The sequence below is a fragment of the Pipistrellus kuhlii genome, unplaced genomic scaffold (assembly GCF_014108245.1).
Source record: "Pipistrellus kuhlii isolate mPipKuh1 unplaced genomic scaffold, mPipKuh1.p scaffold_m20_p_3, whole genome shotgun sequence".
In the NCBI taxonomy this organism is placed as follows: Eukaryota; Metazoa; Chordata; class Mammalia; order Chiroptera; family Vespertilionidae; genus Pipistrellus; species Pipistrellus kuhlii.
The window spans coordinates 52529548-52545874 of record NW_023425529.1 but is presented as its reverse complement, the minus strand read 5'-3'; the positions used below and the strand labels follow the sequence as shown (position 1 = coordinate 52545874).

The 16327-nt window shown below is 35.9% G+C and overlaps 2 protein-coding genes across 17 annotated transcripts in view; one reads left to right on the top strand and one right to left on the bottom strand.

Annotated features, from left to right (window-relative positions):
• Window positions 1–16327, bottom strand: part of USP15 (ubiquitin specific peptidase 15) — a 116899-nt gene that overhangs the window by 54967 nt on the left and 45605 nt on the right. For 11 of the 16 annotated variants that reach the window (XR_004990913.2, XR_006742861.1, XR_006742862.1 and 8 more), the window contains exons 4-6: window positions 14102–14228; window positions 10145–10290; window positions 8355–8416 (exon numbers count right to left, since the gene is read on the bottom strand). Coding sequence is in view for 13 of the 16 variants with exons in the window: in XM_036455027.2 (XP_036310920.1) it covers window positions 8355–8416; window positions 10145–10290; window positions 14102–14228 (335 nt within the window). In the remaining 3 variants the exon portion in view is untranslated. Of the gene's footprint in view, window positions 1–8354; window positions 8417–10144; window positions 10291–11596; window positions 11651–14101; window positions 14229–16327 lie in introns of those variants that run through there. The other 5 variants (XM_036455040.2, XM_045588206.1, XM_036455031.2 and 2 more) reach the window with 2 other exon arrangements.
• LOC118728440 (vexin-like) lies at window positions 1143–4287 on the top strand. The gene is made up of 2 exons (XM_036454933.1): window positions 1143–1164; window positions 3603–4287. The coding sequence occupies exons 1-2, from the start codon at window positions 1143–1145 to the stop codon at window positions 4103–4105; spliced, it is 525 nt and encodes a 174-aa protein (XP_036310826.1). The 3' UTR covers window positions 4106–4287.

Sequence of the window (16327 nt, the reverse complement as noted above, 5' to 3'; positions counted from 1 at the left end):
GTTATCGTGGTGAAGAATTACGCCGTTCCGATTAATCGGCGTGGGTTCTTTTTCTCTTAAAGCTTGGGCTAACCTTTCCAATTGGGCACTATACACTGCACTTGTAATGGTTTGGGTAGATGGTAAAAGTTCATAATGAAGAATTCCTTTAAAATTCCACCAAACACACATCACTTTTTTCGCATGCAAGTCAGGTTTTGGCGTGGGCTGCGGAGCCTCATTTTTGTCCAACCATTGAGGCCGCCTTTTCAAATTAACATACAGCACCCATTCTTCATCTCCGGTAACAATTTGCTCTCAAAACGGCAAACGGTTTTGACAAGAGAGGAGCGAACTGCAAATTGTGACTCTTTGATTACGGTTGTTGTCGGTCAACTCATGAGGAACCCATTTTCCAAACTTTTGGACTTTGCCAAGTGCACACAATTGATTGGAAATTGTTTTCTGTGAACAATTTAAAGTTGTCGCAAGCTCTTGTTGGGTAATTTGAGGATTTTGCACCAAAAGAGCTTGAAGAGCTTCTTGATCAAAATTGGACACACGGCCTCGACCACTCTTGTCATCTAACGAAAAATTTCCCTCGCGAAATTTCTCAAACCAACGCTGGCATTTTCTGGCGCTAACTGCATCTTGACCAAGAGCACTACAGATGTTTTTTGCAGCCTCACTTGCTTTTCTTCCTAATTGGAACTCGTAAAGCATGCAGTGCCTAATATGCTCTTCATCCGCCATCTTCTTAGCCCTAGTTTTGCAACAAAAACCAAACCAAACACAAACTTTTTCAAGCAAAACTTGTTAATTGCACTTCACACGTTCTGTAGACACCACGTGTTTGAAGGTTATGTCAATACAAGTCAACACCAAGCAAGATTTTAAACGAATGTTTAAAAACGACATTAATTATTACTAGACCCGATATCATCTCCTCAGTGTCCGTTTCCCCATGCTTTTGCTGGACTATTTTAAAGCAAATATCAGACATTCATAATTTCACCTGTGAATAATACAGTACACATCCCTAATAGGTAAGAGATTTAAAAACTTTCAATGATTGGCTGCCTCCTGCCTAGCCCCCCATTAAGGACAAGCCCACAACCAGGAATTGAACAGTGAACTCCTGTTTCATGGGTCGACACTTAACTATGGAAACACACTGGCTAAATGGTAAGAGATTTTTTATTTTATACTACTATTGGTCCCAATCTAATACTCAATTCTTCTAGATGCTCTTTTTCCTTTAGCCTCTATGACAAAATAAAATCCAAATTATCCTTAACCTTTAGAATTATCCTACTTGATCTTTTCGCCTTGTATCATTACTTAGAGACATCCTTTAAGGTTTAACATATGTAGTTTATTAGATTTTTAATTTGACAATTCATACATGCTTATGTTTCTCACTTTTTGGAATATAACTCCATGCCTACAGTTCTCACTACTCTCCCAGTTTTGGTTTCTTATCTTTAACTGCATCCAAGGCAGTTTTGTTGGACTGAACCATTACCTCAAACTTTATATTCTCAGAAACAGTCACAAATGTCTTTTTTTAATTAAAAAAATATATATATTTTATTGATTTTTTACAGAGAGGAATTGAAAGTGATAGAGTTAGAAACATCAATGAGAGAGAAACATCGATGAGCTGCCTCCTGCACACCTCCCACTGGGGAAGTGCTTGCAACCAAGGTACATGCCCTTAAGTGGAATCTAACCCGAGACCTCTTAGTCCATAGACCGATGCTCTATCACTATCTACTAAGCCAAACCGATTTCGGCCAAATGTCTTTTTCTTAATGGGAATAATAATAACAAGATTAATGGGGATAATGTGTGAGAAATTTATAAAAATTCAAAATGTCTTTTAAAATGACAAAACATTGGAGGTTTGGGGATATTACCCTAGATGTATGGCTTATAGGTTGTATTTCAAATTAAAAATATTAATTTAAAAAATCTAAGTATGAATGAATAAAAATGAATGAAAAGCTTGCTCTTGAGCCATTCTCTCAATAACCACAAATCAAAATCATTTAACTCCCTCCTTCCAATATTTGAACAAGGTTAAAATTGGTAACAAATTTGTATACTTTTATAGAAAATTTTAAGTGCATTTTCTGTAATCTATATCTCTTTAGTACCAAAACAAAACAGTCATAACTAAATCTACTAATATTTCAAGTAAGCAGAGTATCATGTTTATAATACTTAAAAAGTCTCAGTATAATTTTTGTTAAAAACGAAATATGTTTCCTAATATGTATTTTAATAATTTTAAATTAAATACTTTTATTTACTATTTCTATATTCACTTATACAGTTAATCTACAGCAATTACATGTACAAATCAGAAGCCCAGTGCATGAAATTCACGGACTGGTAGGGTTCCCAGCCGCTGCCGGCCATGGCTGCCCTTTCCCCTGGCCAGCCCTGACCCCTGGTCGTACTCCTAGTCGAGGGGGCAATTTGCATACCATACTTTTATTATATAGGATTGTACATAATTATTCTCTAAAATTTTAAAGATGTATATGGTAAGTTTTTCTACTTGCATTTAAATAGGTACAATATTGAAACAGATAGTGTAAAAACACAGAAACAGAATTATTTCAGTCACCTGAAAATACTCTTATCCTAACCAGAAGTAGTATGCAATGGTTTAATTTATAAAGTGCTTCATCTCTCCAGGCAGAACACTCAGGGAGAGTGCTGCAAAAATATTAATATGGCACTAGATTAAGTTTATACTTAGTGTCTCAGTCATCAAATTGGAATTCTGTTAGTCAGAACACAGTGACAGAGGGACAATGAATGAGTTAAGAACTACTGGCTTAGTTTTCCATTTGATTTTTTTCAGCCTCTCATGCCTTATCTGGTTAATTCTGATTTCTTCTCTGGTTGTTTTCTAGCCCATGAAAATTGCCAAGACACAATCATCAATGACCCTTGACTTTCTTTCCACCAAATACTTATATGCATGGCTTTTGTGAATATTTTTAAGCTATCAGTGCAAATGTTTGCATTAAATAAACTTTCATGCTATTCTCAGAAGAGGAATTTTTACTTATTTCAGCAAAATTTAGAACTTATTTCTATAATGTTAGTAATGTCAAAGGCATTCTTTGAAATAATTATATCTAAATGAAACCAGAAAGAAAAAAAATTAATACAATTTAATCAAGTTGTACCTTAGAAGATATAGCTAAGGAAAGTGTTAACATTAAATATGTTTACTATAGATTTTGAGCATTTAAGGCTTTATCAAATTAGCAAAATTTCACTTTATTTTTAGTTTCTGAGTCTTTTCATATACAGGTGATAATTTTAAAAAATGTTGTATGCTAATAAACTCTCATTTGACAATTCATGACATACTGTTATATGTATTTCTCATATTGTATAAAGAATAGATACTTACCTCTTCAGGCTTTAATATATGAATTCCCTATTAAATTGTTTGATTCAGTGAAAAATGAGACTTGTACTTCCATGCATCTCTACTGCAGTTCCTTTTTTCAGCAATATTTATTACATGTGTATTGTGTGAGGTATTATGTAAGAAACTGTGTTTTTCGAATCCCTTTTGGAAATCAATCAATGTGCAGTGTTGTCTGTGGTGGTGATTGAGTCGGACCTGTTCGCTTCCCGGCCCCTGGAGCTGCTGCCACGCCGCAGTGACCACCGAGACTGCGAGGGCCCCAGGTTCAGCCGGCTCCACAGCTCATGGCAGCAGGGACCCCACCTGGCCAAGACTCCTGCCAGACCGGTGGGACCTGCTGAGCCCAAATCATCCAATCTGCGTGGGAGTCGGCCCTACGGAAAGTCTTTGATGCCTCCAGTGGCCCGGATCTCAGTGAAGGCCCCCACAGCTGTCCTGGAGGCGGCCGCTCCCAGCGGCTCTGACAACAGAGCTGTTCAGACAAGAGGATCCAGGCATCTCAAGAAGATGACTGAAGAGTACCCAACCCTTCCCCAGGGAGCAGAAGCCTCCCTGCCGCTGACAGGAAGTGTGTGCTGCGGCATCCCCAGCATCCTCCGGAAAATGTGGGTGAGGCATAAGAAGGCCGAGTACGTGGGAGCGACCAACAGCGCCTTTGAGGCCGACTAAAGGCGACCTTCCCACGTGCAAAACAAAGGTCACTGCACGGAGGGAGAACGCTGGATTGGAATGGAGCCTCATGAACACATTTACCTCTGCAAGTACCTGGTACAAACACATCCTATCACCCTCCCTCACTACCCAATCCCCCAGCCTAGGATGCACAAAAGGAGCTTCCCTCGAAGGTAAAAAACAAACAAACAAACAAAAAAAAACAAGGGCCGTTCCTTCTTAGAATAGCTTAAGCCCCTGGGCAGACAGTGACTTTGGAAGATCATAAGCTTATATCTCCATGTTTAAGCAAAACCACACCAAAATAAAATTGTCCCAACCCATTTTAAAGACCTCCAAGGAAGGAAGCAGGTGATTCTTCTGTCTTCCTTGTGAGTCATTCTAATACGTGTGATTTCTGTGTAAACGTAAGAGCTTGGTGTTTGCGGCACCTGTAAACATGATGGTTCTTACTCTTCCTGGCGTCACATTTATTTCCTCTTGACGAGGAAGGCTTTTCCATCACAGATCACTATATATTTACTTCGTAGGGCAAACACCCGATCCAGAGTATCATCAACGTGGGTTTTGAGGAACATTTGGCATGATTGCATGAATTCTCTGTTCTTTTATGTGCAGTTTTTCAATAGAAAAAAAAACAATTAAAAATCAAATGTTGAGTGCTGATGTTTCCTGAAATTACCTTGCTTTGGTAGAATGATTTCAGCAGGTGATTTAAACTGACCCCATCAATCAGAGAGTATCCTAAGACTATTTATGTTAACGTATTTACTTTACAGCTGATGTCCTCTATTTGTATGTGGCAGCTGGAGATGTCTGTAGGATGGAAGTAACTTATTTATTTTTACTTTAAATATTTCATGGTGAAGTGTTTACCATGTACAGAACATTTTTATTGGCCAATTCAAATAAAAATAAAACGTGCAAAAAAAAAAAAAAAGAAACTGTGTTTTTCCTTACAAACAATTACTACAACTGTTTAAGTAAACAAAAATGGTATTGTATTAGCACATAGAGATGATAAAAGAAAATATATAACTAGTTTCTATCTGTGAAATTCTGTAATTTTAAGTTGAAAATATCTCTCAAATCTTTGGAATTCATGGTGCTTTTATATTAACTCACAAGCAATTTTGTAATATCAAGAATTATTTAAAACTATTCGCTATGACATGCACTGACCATCAGGGGGCAGATGCTCAATGCACAGGCATGGAAACATGGAACAGACTGATGAATCTCAGAAGGAAAGGGGGAGGGTAGAAAGAGACTATCTAAAGATCTTATATGCATAGTAGAGGTCCAGTGCACAAATTGGTACACTGGTGGGGTCCCTCGGCCTTGCCTGCAGGGATTGAGCTAAAACCAGAGTCTGACATCCCCAGAGGGGTCCCGGAGAGGGCACAGGCCAGGCTGAGGGACCCCACCGGTGCAAGCATCCATACACCGGGCCTCTAGTAAAACATATATAACATCTAAAGATAAACTAGCAAAGAACAATACTAGTTCTAATCTAGAGACTAAATGTGAATATTCACAAAGAAATTATTCCTAACTTCTAAAACTTCATCAATCAAAAAATCTACACAATTCTACTATGTGCTTTTATAATCTTCTTATGTTAAGTTCTAACCTTGTATTATATGCAACTAAGTGGAATAAAAATAAATTGTAATATACTCAGGCACATTCTCATGAAATTTAAATAGAATAACTTTACATAAGATAAAAAGGTAATGAAAGGTGCATTTTAGTTTGAAGAAAATTAAGTATCAGGTCATTCTTCTCTTTTATTTACGAGGTTAGCAAATATAAAATATCATTAACTTATTGAAGAACCATTATTTTAAGCATTTTAAAATACAGGTCCACAATCTCTTATTTAAAAACCTAGAATTCCCAAATCTCTGAAAACTTAAAAAATATTTTCACAATTCATTTGAGGGTAATCTAACCGATATGAGGATATTTATGGTCCTTATTTATCATATCAAGTATAAATATTTGCTGAATATTAATGTGTTTGATTATGACAGATATCCTGGACTCTATTGAAATATAAAATAACAGGAGGCATTTGTACCATATTTTCTCCTCAAAGGTATAAGAAATCTGAATATTAAAATACAACTAGCCCTGTCCTCGCTGGTGTAGCTCATTTGGTTGAGTTTCCTCCCATGTATCAACTCCTGGTCAGGGCACATGTCTGAGTTGCAGGATCCATCCCCAATAGGGGGCATGCAGGAGGCACCAATAGATATTTCTCTCACAAGTCAATAAAAACATTAAAAAATATAACTAGCCCTAAGAGAGTGTGTGTTTTAATATATCTTTATCCTGTATGTTATCTTTTTACTATGTTAATTGTTTATCTTATAATTTTTTTTTTTTAATTTTACAGAGAAAGGAAAGGAAAGGGGGAAGACATAGAGAAACATCAATATGAGAGAGAAACATTAATTGGTAGTCTCCTGTATGTGCCCCAATTAGGGATTGAATCTGCAACCTTGGCATTGTGCCCTGATTGGGAATTGAACCAGCAACCCTTCGGTGCACCCAATGATGTTCCAACCGAGCTGCATCATCCAGGGCTTGATTGTTTCTTTTACCGTGGACAAACTTTTTAGTTTGATATAGTCCCATCTATTTTTGCTTTTGTGCCTATGCTTCTGGTGTCATAATAAAAAAATCACTTACTAGACCAATGTCATTAAGCATTTGCCTTAAGTTCTAGAAGTTTTATGGATTCAGGCTTTATTTTTAAATCTTTATACCACATATCTGACAAAGAGTTAATATCCAAAAAATATAAGGAACCCCTACAATTCAATAGCTAAAAACCAAATAACAGTTAAAAAAAATGGGCCTATGACTCGAGTAGACATTTCTCCAAAGAACACATACAAATGGTCAACAGGTAAAGATGCTCAGTAGCAGTAATCATAGTATAAATGCAAATCAAAACCATAAGATTAACTCCTTATACTATTATCAAAAGAACAAAAGATAAGTGTTAACAAGGATGAGAAATTAAAATCCTTGTATGCTATTGGTGAAAATATAAAATAATGCAGCTGCTATAGAAAACTGTATGAAGGATCCTTAAAAAATTAAAAATAGAAATACAATATTATCCAGAAATCTCATTTCTGGGCATATATCCAGAAGAACCAAAACCAGTATATTGAAGAAATATCTGCCCTCCCTTGTTCATTGCAGTACAATTCACAATAGCTAAAATATGGAAATAACCTAAACTTCTATCAACAAATGAACGAATAAAGAAAATGTGTATACACAGAGAATGGAATACTATTCAGTCTTAAAAAGAAAAGAAAACCCTGCCCTGTGAGATAACATGGATAAGCCTGGGGGATATTCTGCTAGGTAAAATTAACTTCACAGAAGGACAAATACTGCATAATTCTAATTTATGATGTATCTAACTAGTAAAACTCATGGAAACAAAGTAAAATGGTAGCTGCTGGAGGAAGGAAGAAATGGAAAGATAGTGTTCAACAGGAATAAAGTTTCAGTTGTACAAAATGAATAAATTCTAAAAATTTGCTGTACAACAATATGCCTAGAGTTAACAACACTGTATTGTGAACTTAAAAAATTGTTTTGAGGATAGATCTTACCACAGTTTAAAAAATGTTTTAAAAGATTTCTATTTTTTTTCAGCCCTCATTTACAATTAAAAGCAATTCTTATACTCATGTATCTCTACTTGTGCTTTCATATTCTAAAACATGTTTTAATAAAAATACTTTCACATCGAAATCATTGCAGTAAAGAATATTTTTAAACATGTTTTAATAAAAATACTTTCACATAGAAATCATTGCAGTAAAAATACTTTCACATCAAAATATTTTAAACATGTTTTATACTTTCACATCAAAATCATTGTGATAAAGAACATTTTTAACAGACACTTGAGAAATATCAAAAGCCTGAAACAAAATATTAAAGAAAATGTTTAATAGTGATTTAACTGTATTAGACAATATAACATAACATTTATACTACACCTCATTCTAAAAAAGATTTGAATTGGAAGCCTTTTTAGTAATAGCACATTAATTTAAATGCAAATTTAGATAACTTCTATACTGAGGGAAATATTAAAGTATAAAGAAGGTACATACAACATACAATTAAGATTCATCTATCATTCTGGATTTCGTCTCAAATCAAAGGCTACTAAATCATGTAATATGCCATAAAAACTGGGAGCACTTACTTAGGAGTAGAAGGACCCCTTGGCCATGTTCCGTCTTCATTTTTCTGTTCTATCACTAATACCTACAAATATGACACAGTAAGAGTGTTTGTCTTAACCCCAATGTTAAAAATAGTTTTAAAAGATTAGCTGAATTCACTAAGAAACTAAAGTAATCCTGTGATTAATTAAAGCACAGTATACAAGGTGAAGAGATATTTGCATTTTGATTCCAAAGCTAGTCAAAGAAGACAAACATTTACGAAGCAAAATATAAAAACTAAGCAACTGAACACACACACACAACACACACACACACACACACACACACAAGAAAGATAACAACCACTCATTTTGGGGAGCAAACTTTTCAATAATATATCTTTGTTTCACTTCCTAATAAGGGTATTTTCAATTTTAATAATAAATAAATACATTAAAAGTTCAGGATAGTGTTTAGTTTATCAGTAGTTAGAAAAGAATTTATAAAATCTGGAAAAATACATTTTTTAAAATACTTTTGTTGATTTCAGAAGAAAGGAGAATGAAAGAGAGAGATAGAAACATCAATGATGAGAGGGAATCATTGATTGGCTGCCTCCTGAACATCCTGGGCATGTGTCCTTGATGGGAATTGAACATGCCACCCTTCAGTCTGCAGGCCAACACTCTAGCCACTGAGCCAAACTGGCTAGGGCTAAAATCTGGAAAATTTAATGCACATTTTTGGAAACATTCCTATTTCAAAATCTGATAAATGCATTCCTATCAAGAACATCAAATTATTTTAATTCTTAAAGTCTCAGTCTTTTTAATGTACATAATAAAAATAACCATAGTCAATACACAAGACCAATCACTGAAAATAGTTAATGAAATAAAAATACCTATTTAAAATTGTCCCTCAGAGCTACCTCAAGGACTGATAAATGGTAACCAAGAAGAGAGTTGGTGGTCTATTGATAGACAAGAAAGAGAGTTGGCTGGTTAGGGAGGGGAGTGTTGATGAATTAGTAGAGTTCCAAGTTCCTCACTCCAGCTTCAACCAAATAACTCTACTTTTAATTGTATTACATATTAAAAATTTAAGATTTCACTTAAGAATATAATGGCTAAAGTATCATAAAAATGTTTTTATAGTCTATTACAGAAATATGGAAGATTGAAAGTGGATATGCAAAACACTGGAACAGAAAAAGCTGTTAAATAAGGGCTGGGAATGACACAGGGATTAAAGAAATATTTAGAAGGCAGAATCCGTAGAATTTGCTGACACTATTTAAATGTCTTCATTTTTCAACATATTCGTTTCTCTGGATTATATCATTAAAAAAGAACAAATAGGGGCTTGATACCTTCTAGCAGGAACTGGCAAACTATAGTTCATTTAGTTTACTGACTGCTTTTGTAAATAGTTTGTTGGAACATAGCCATTTCCAATTTTTTACATATCCTCTCTATCATTACTTTCATTATACATAACAATGGCAGAGTTATAGTTGTGAATGAGATCATAGAGATGGCTGAACCAAAAATATTCACTAATTTAATCCTTTATAGAAAGTTGACTGACACATCTTATTTAGCTGCTTTTTTTTTTAAATGAAAACCTTTTTCTTTTTATATTCAAGTTCAAAGAGGGAAACAGAAGTTATTGTTAAAGGTCCAGCAAAGACAAGGAAGACATGAGTTAGAAAAAAAAAGTGAGAGCCAATAGGACCCCTATAGATGTCAGGATGTCCCAAAAGTTTGTGATTCATGAAAGCTTCACGTTTGGTATGCTTAAAATAAACATTATTAGTAAACAATACCTGTCCTTGGTATAAACCAGCATCCTGAATGGTGCTGTCTGGTTTATTCAGTGGTTCAAATGTATTGCTCATGTATTTGTTCCACAATCTGGTCTCCTTTTCATCTGGAATATTGAAGATCTTTCTTATTTCCTTTTCAATTGTATCTAGATTTAAGGAGAAAAGATATGCAAATATAGTATTTAAATATATGCCACGTATACCTAAGTGATCACCAGCATAAAAGTCCCAAATTTAAAATACTGATATAAGAATAGGTGAACAAATATGTAAAAAAATATGTAAAATACTCCACAATAAACAAGATTTTTAAGACCAGGTGTGCTTTTTAATGCTGACAGATGATTACTTAGGGAACTGAGACCTCAAAAGGTAAAGGAGTTCAATCATATTAACACCAAAGTATAATTTATGTCATATAGCTTAAATTTTAACTATTTATATATTATAAAATCAACAATTTTTCTGTTATGTAGGAGTTAGAAAATATAGTATGACTCAGAGATGTTACAAATGGAAAGTATTTTTAGTTATAACTACTTTCAGATCAATTAATATTAAATTAAATATAACTTACAATTTAAATAGTTTGTTTTAAAATATATTTTTATTGATTTCAGAGAGGAAGGGAGAGATAGAAACACTAATAAGAATCATCCATCAGCTACCTTCTGCAAACCCTCTACTGGGGACTGACCTCACAAATGGGGCTTGTGCCTTTGACTGGAATCAAACCCTGGACCCTTCAGACCACAGGCTGACACTCTACCCACCTAGCCAAACCAGTTGAATTAATTTTAATAGACTATACTCCTGAGATAGATTTATAGATTTTTATTGTACAGATTTTAATGTCATGATTAATGTAATATTATAGGTAGTAGTAGGCCTCCCCTCCCAACCCCGCAGTTTTATTTCTTGCAGTTTAAGCTACCTGTGGTGAACTGTGGTCTAATAATATTAAATGAAAAATTCCAGAAAAACGCAATTCATAAATTTTAAATTGTCTGTGTTCTGATTAGCAGGATGAAATCTTAGCTCTCTGCTCTGTTCTACCATGGATGTGAGTCATTCCTTTGTATGGCACATCTATGCTGGATATGCTACCTACTACCAGTTACTCATTCACAACTGCCATAGTACTGTAGTGTTCAAATAACCCTATTTTATTTAATAATGGCCCCAGAGTGCAAGAATAGTGATGCTGGCAATTTGGATACATTAAAGAAATGTAAAATGCTTCATTTAAGTGAAATGGTGACTATGGATATATATAAGGCTAATATGCAAAATGTCCCCTCGGGAGTTCGATCACTTGTTATTGTCATTAACTTAGAGGCCCCGTGCACAAAATTCATGCATGGGTAGGGTCCCTAGGCTTGGCTGGTAATCAGGGCCGATTAGGGTCTTCTGGTGGCTGGCCCAGGCCTTCCTTCATTTTTGCGCCACACCCTGGTGGTCAGCACAAGTCATAGCAAGCGGTCAAACTCCTGGTAAGTAGAACTCCCAAGGGAACAATTTGCATACTGGCCTTCTATTATATAGGATAATCTCTTAACTGTGCCTAATTTATAAATTAAACTTTATCATAGATATGTGTGTATAGGAGGAAACGTAGTACAGATATATAGAGTTTGGTACTATCCTTGGTTTTAGACATTCACTAGGGGTCTTTGAACATATGCTCCATTAATAAGGGCACACTACTGTATTATATTGAAAACTTTCAGTATTTAGTATGTAGAATTGTTTTCTTTTCCTAATGATATTCCACAAAACCTGAAATTCGAAAGTTAAGTAATTTTTTCATAATATAGTTACATATGGAATTCCTAATATTTTAAGCATTCAATTTAGAAAAGTAACTTTGAGTTTATTGGAATGTCCTAACTAAATAAAGAGGGTAAAAAAAAAAATCACACATAATATTTTATTGGTGAAAACATTAAGATTAATAAGCACAGAACATTGAAAGATGGTACTATTTTATGAAAAATATAGATTAAAAGTATTTTCCTGCTGTGAAATGGGTGACTGGTAAAAGTCAACTGACATATAAAATTCAGAAATACTTTTATTTACTTGTAAGCAAAGTGTACTTAATGATTGCTTCCAACAAGGAAAACTAGACAGTGCCATAATTTATAACCTCTCTTCCTTATTGAGGAGTTCTGCATTAAGTGTATGTCCAATGTCTATATTTCCCAAAAAGATCAAATTATTACTACTAACCTTGTTTTTCAGTAACTTTATTTGAAAATAACTAGTTTATGATTTTTATTTTTAGCTGTTTTAATCAAATGTAATAAAATTAGCAACTAAATTACTGTTTATTTAAAAAAACTTTTCACTCAATATATTCTTGGTAGGATATTATGTGGCCTTTAAATAGAATGAAAAAAATTACATAAATTTCTATGTACGTCTATAGATATATACAGATATGTAGACATAGCCTATATAATAAAGAGGTAATAAGCAAATTGACCTTCACGCCGTCGCATAAGATGCCACCCCCATGTGGTCACAAAATGGCTGCCAGAAGATGGCCAGCAGAAGAGGGCAATTGTGGGTGATCAGGCCAGCAGGGGAGGGCAGTTGGGGGTGACCAGACCGGCAGGGAAGGGCAGTTGGAGGTGATCAGGCCTGTAGGGGAGGAAGGGCAGTTGGGAGGGACCAGGCCTGCAGGGGAGGGAGAGCAGTTGGGGGGGAACCAGGTCTGCAGGGGAGGGCAGTTAGGGTGACTGGGCCTGCAGGGAAGCGCAGCTGGGGGCAACCAGGCCTGCAGGGGAGGGCAGTTAGGGGTGAATGGGCTGGCAGGTGAGGGCAATTGGGGTGAACAGTCCTGCAGGGGAAGGCAGTAGGGGCAAACAGGCCTACAGGGGAGAGTAGTTGCGGGGGGGGGGGGGGGGGGAGGGGGGAGAAGGGGGGGTAGGGGGGAGAAGGGGGGAAGAGGGGGGGGAAGGGGGGAAACCAGGCCCGCAGGGGAGAGCAGTTAGGGGGGGGACCAGGCCTGCAGGGGAGGGAGGGCAGTTGGGAGGGACCAGGCCTGCAGGGGAGGGCAGTTAGGGGTGATTGGGCTGGCAGGTGAGGGCAATTGGGACGAACAGTCCTGCAGGGGAGGGTAGTTGGGGGAGACCAGGCTGGGAGGGATGGGCTGTTAGGGGCGACTAGGCTGGGGGGAGGGAGGGAGGGCAGTTTGAGGTGACTAGGCTGGCAAGGGACGGCAGTTGGGGGTGACCAGGCCAGTTGGGAGCAACCAGGCTGGCGGGGAGTAAGTTGGGGGAAACCGGGCTGGGAGGGATGGGCTGTTGGGGGCAACTGGCCGGCAGGGAAGCAGTTAGGCATCAATCAGGCTGGCAGGGGAGTGGTTAAGTTAAGGGGTGAGCAGGCTAACAGGGGCAATCAAACAGGCAAGTGGTTGGGAGCCAGCAGTCCTGGATTGTGAGATGGATGTACGACTGCTGGTTTAGGCCCGATCCCTGTGGCCTAAATTGGCAGTCAGACATCCCCTGAGGGGTCCCAGATTGGAGAGGGTGCAGGCTGGGCTGAGGGACACCCCCCCCCCCCACACACACACACTGCACAAATTTCTGTACCAGGTCTCTAGGAAAAATATAAAGGAAATTAGTACACTTTTATTGGAAACTTTAATTTCCTAATCTACTTTATAATCCTATTACAAACAAAATATACATTTTCAAATTCTAAACTTAAAATAAATGATTTGATGTTTTTAAAAAAGTAAAATGACACAAATATTAAATTCATCTAATAATGTAAAGTGAATTTAGAAACCATAAGTAATTCAACATTAAGCTAAGAAATATTGCATCAAGCTTGGAAATCTATTATGTTAAATACAGACCCTTATAATCGTTATCATCCTAGTAACATTTAACAAACAGAATTATAATTAAATTTCTAATAGCAATGATTTAACAGAACTTGCATTACCTATTGTATCAGCTTTGCTAAATCTTCGAGTAACAACATTGTTCATGTTTCCATTTTCACAGAGCTTCAATTCTGTGAGGTATACTTCTACTTTGCAGTGCTTCACAAACATACCCTGTTCAACCACCTGAAAAAGCAAAAATAAAACAGTGTCAGCTACAGCTCAATGTATTTCACTGTCTCTAACAGAATACATTTTCTAAAGAGGCTTAGAAAAAAGCCACAGTTCTCCAATGGAAAACAATAACTAATAAAATCTACTATTTGAAAAGGCAAGAAACATTTTTGGAAAATTTAATATTTAACAGAATATGAATAATCACATTAAACACTAACAGTATGGAAAGGTATTCTACTGATCCAGGAAGATACATAAGCACACAATGAATACATTCAGTACTTATAAAAGTTTACTCAAAATGTAAATACAACTCTGACTAAAGATACAGACATAGTTTTCAGTACTGATCTCAAGCTGAAAACCTTTTAAAATGATTAAGTTTTATACAATTTCAATTAGCAATAGCTGTCTCACTCTGTATGTTAAAATATTTTAAAATTACTGCTGCCAAATTATTTAGCTATGCCCTATTCCTGATACGTTAGTTTACCATCCTAAGATGACTTTGATCTTTAAACGCACACTTAGTAATTCTACACAACAAATGAAAAAAAAAAAAAAGCTGCTTAAACATGCAAGCAATAAAGCAGAAAGATAGAAATACGTGTACGTTAGGGTCACCTTTTTAAAGAGTATATTCCCTTTTGCTCTTCTAAAGGTTAACTGTAGGGTTTCAGTCATGAATACTGTTGCTGAAAATAGTAATCAGCCTGATATGTGATACATTAGACAAATATGGCAAAAGGGAGGCTCCAAATGACTCTTGCACTCACATACTTAACATCATGTTAGTAAGGGATTTAAAAGTTTCTCTTTCACTTGTAAGGAAACTGTTCTAGCTCAAAAACTTCAAATGTAGTTTATCTAGCACTTAACGTCTAACCCAACATAATTTTTATTATACTTTGTCATATATATTCTCCTACTGCATTTATTTATTCATTTATTTTTCATTGGAGTGACACTGGGTAACAAAATTATACAGGTTTCAGGTGCACAATTCTACAGCACATCATCCGTACACTGTATTGTGTGTTCACCACACCAACTCAGGTCCCCGTCTATCCCCATGTATCTCCTTTATACCCTCCTCCAGCCCCAAAACCCACTATCACCTCACTGTACTCCTCCAATTGCATTTCTAAAACAGGTTAACAGCCTATGCCTCTCCCTCTATTAATTAACTTAATTAATTTTACAAACCAATTTGCAAAGTTGTCTAACTCTTAGGTTAGACAATGTTTTATCTCGTTTTTTAAATATATTTTATTGATTTTTTTTACATGGAGGAAGGGAGAGGGATAGACAGCCAGAAACATCAATGAGAGAGAAACATCGACCAGCTGCCTCCTGCAACAGCCCCCACCAGATATGCCCGCAACCAATATACATGCCCTTGACTGGAATTGAACCTGGTACCCCTCAGTCCGCAGACCGACGCTCTATCCACTGAGCCAAACAGGTTTCGGCTGTTTTATATCTTTATTATTATTCTGAGGTTAAGAATGTAGCAAAAGATACAACATCATTTTATTTTATAAGATTGCTTGTAGCTATATTTAAGTAGAAAAACTAGGAATCAAATATCAGTATCAATAAAAAATTTCTGTTCTAAGAATCCTAAAATAATATTATATTAAGATAGCTAGTACTTAATGATAAATTGCTACAAAAACTACAGGCCTCATTTTTAAGGGGGAGAAAATGGGATGATCAACAACAGATCAGGTAATGGAATAAAGAAACAGGATAAAATAAAAAATATGAAAATTCCTCATGATGTAAATGGAGGCATATATTTTTAAAATAATCGTAGTTCTTTTTTTAAAGGCAGTTAATTTTATTAACACTAACGACATTTTTCTGAAAACAAAATAACCCCAATCTACCCCCCTAGCGATTTAACTGTTAGAAAGTCATTATAAACAGTGAAAAAATTACCATCCAGATTATTTTAAAATATACACTTTATTGGGATTCAGAATTTTTCTCATTTTTTTCTTCTCTCTGACAATATCATACATTACTAAAATACTCATTATCACTACTTAGAATACTATGAATGTATTTATAAGCTATTATACCGTTTCCCTGAAAATAAGACA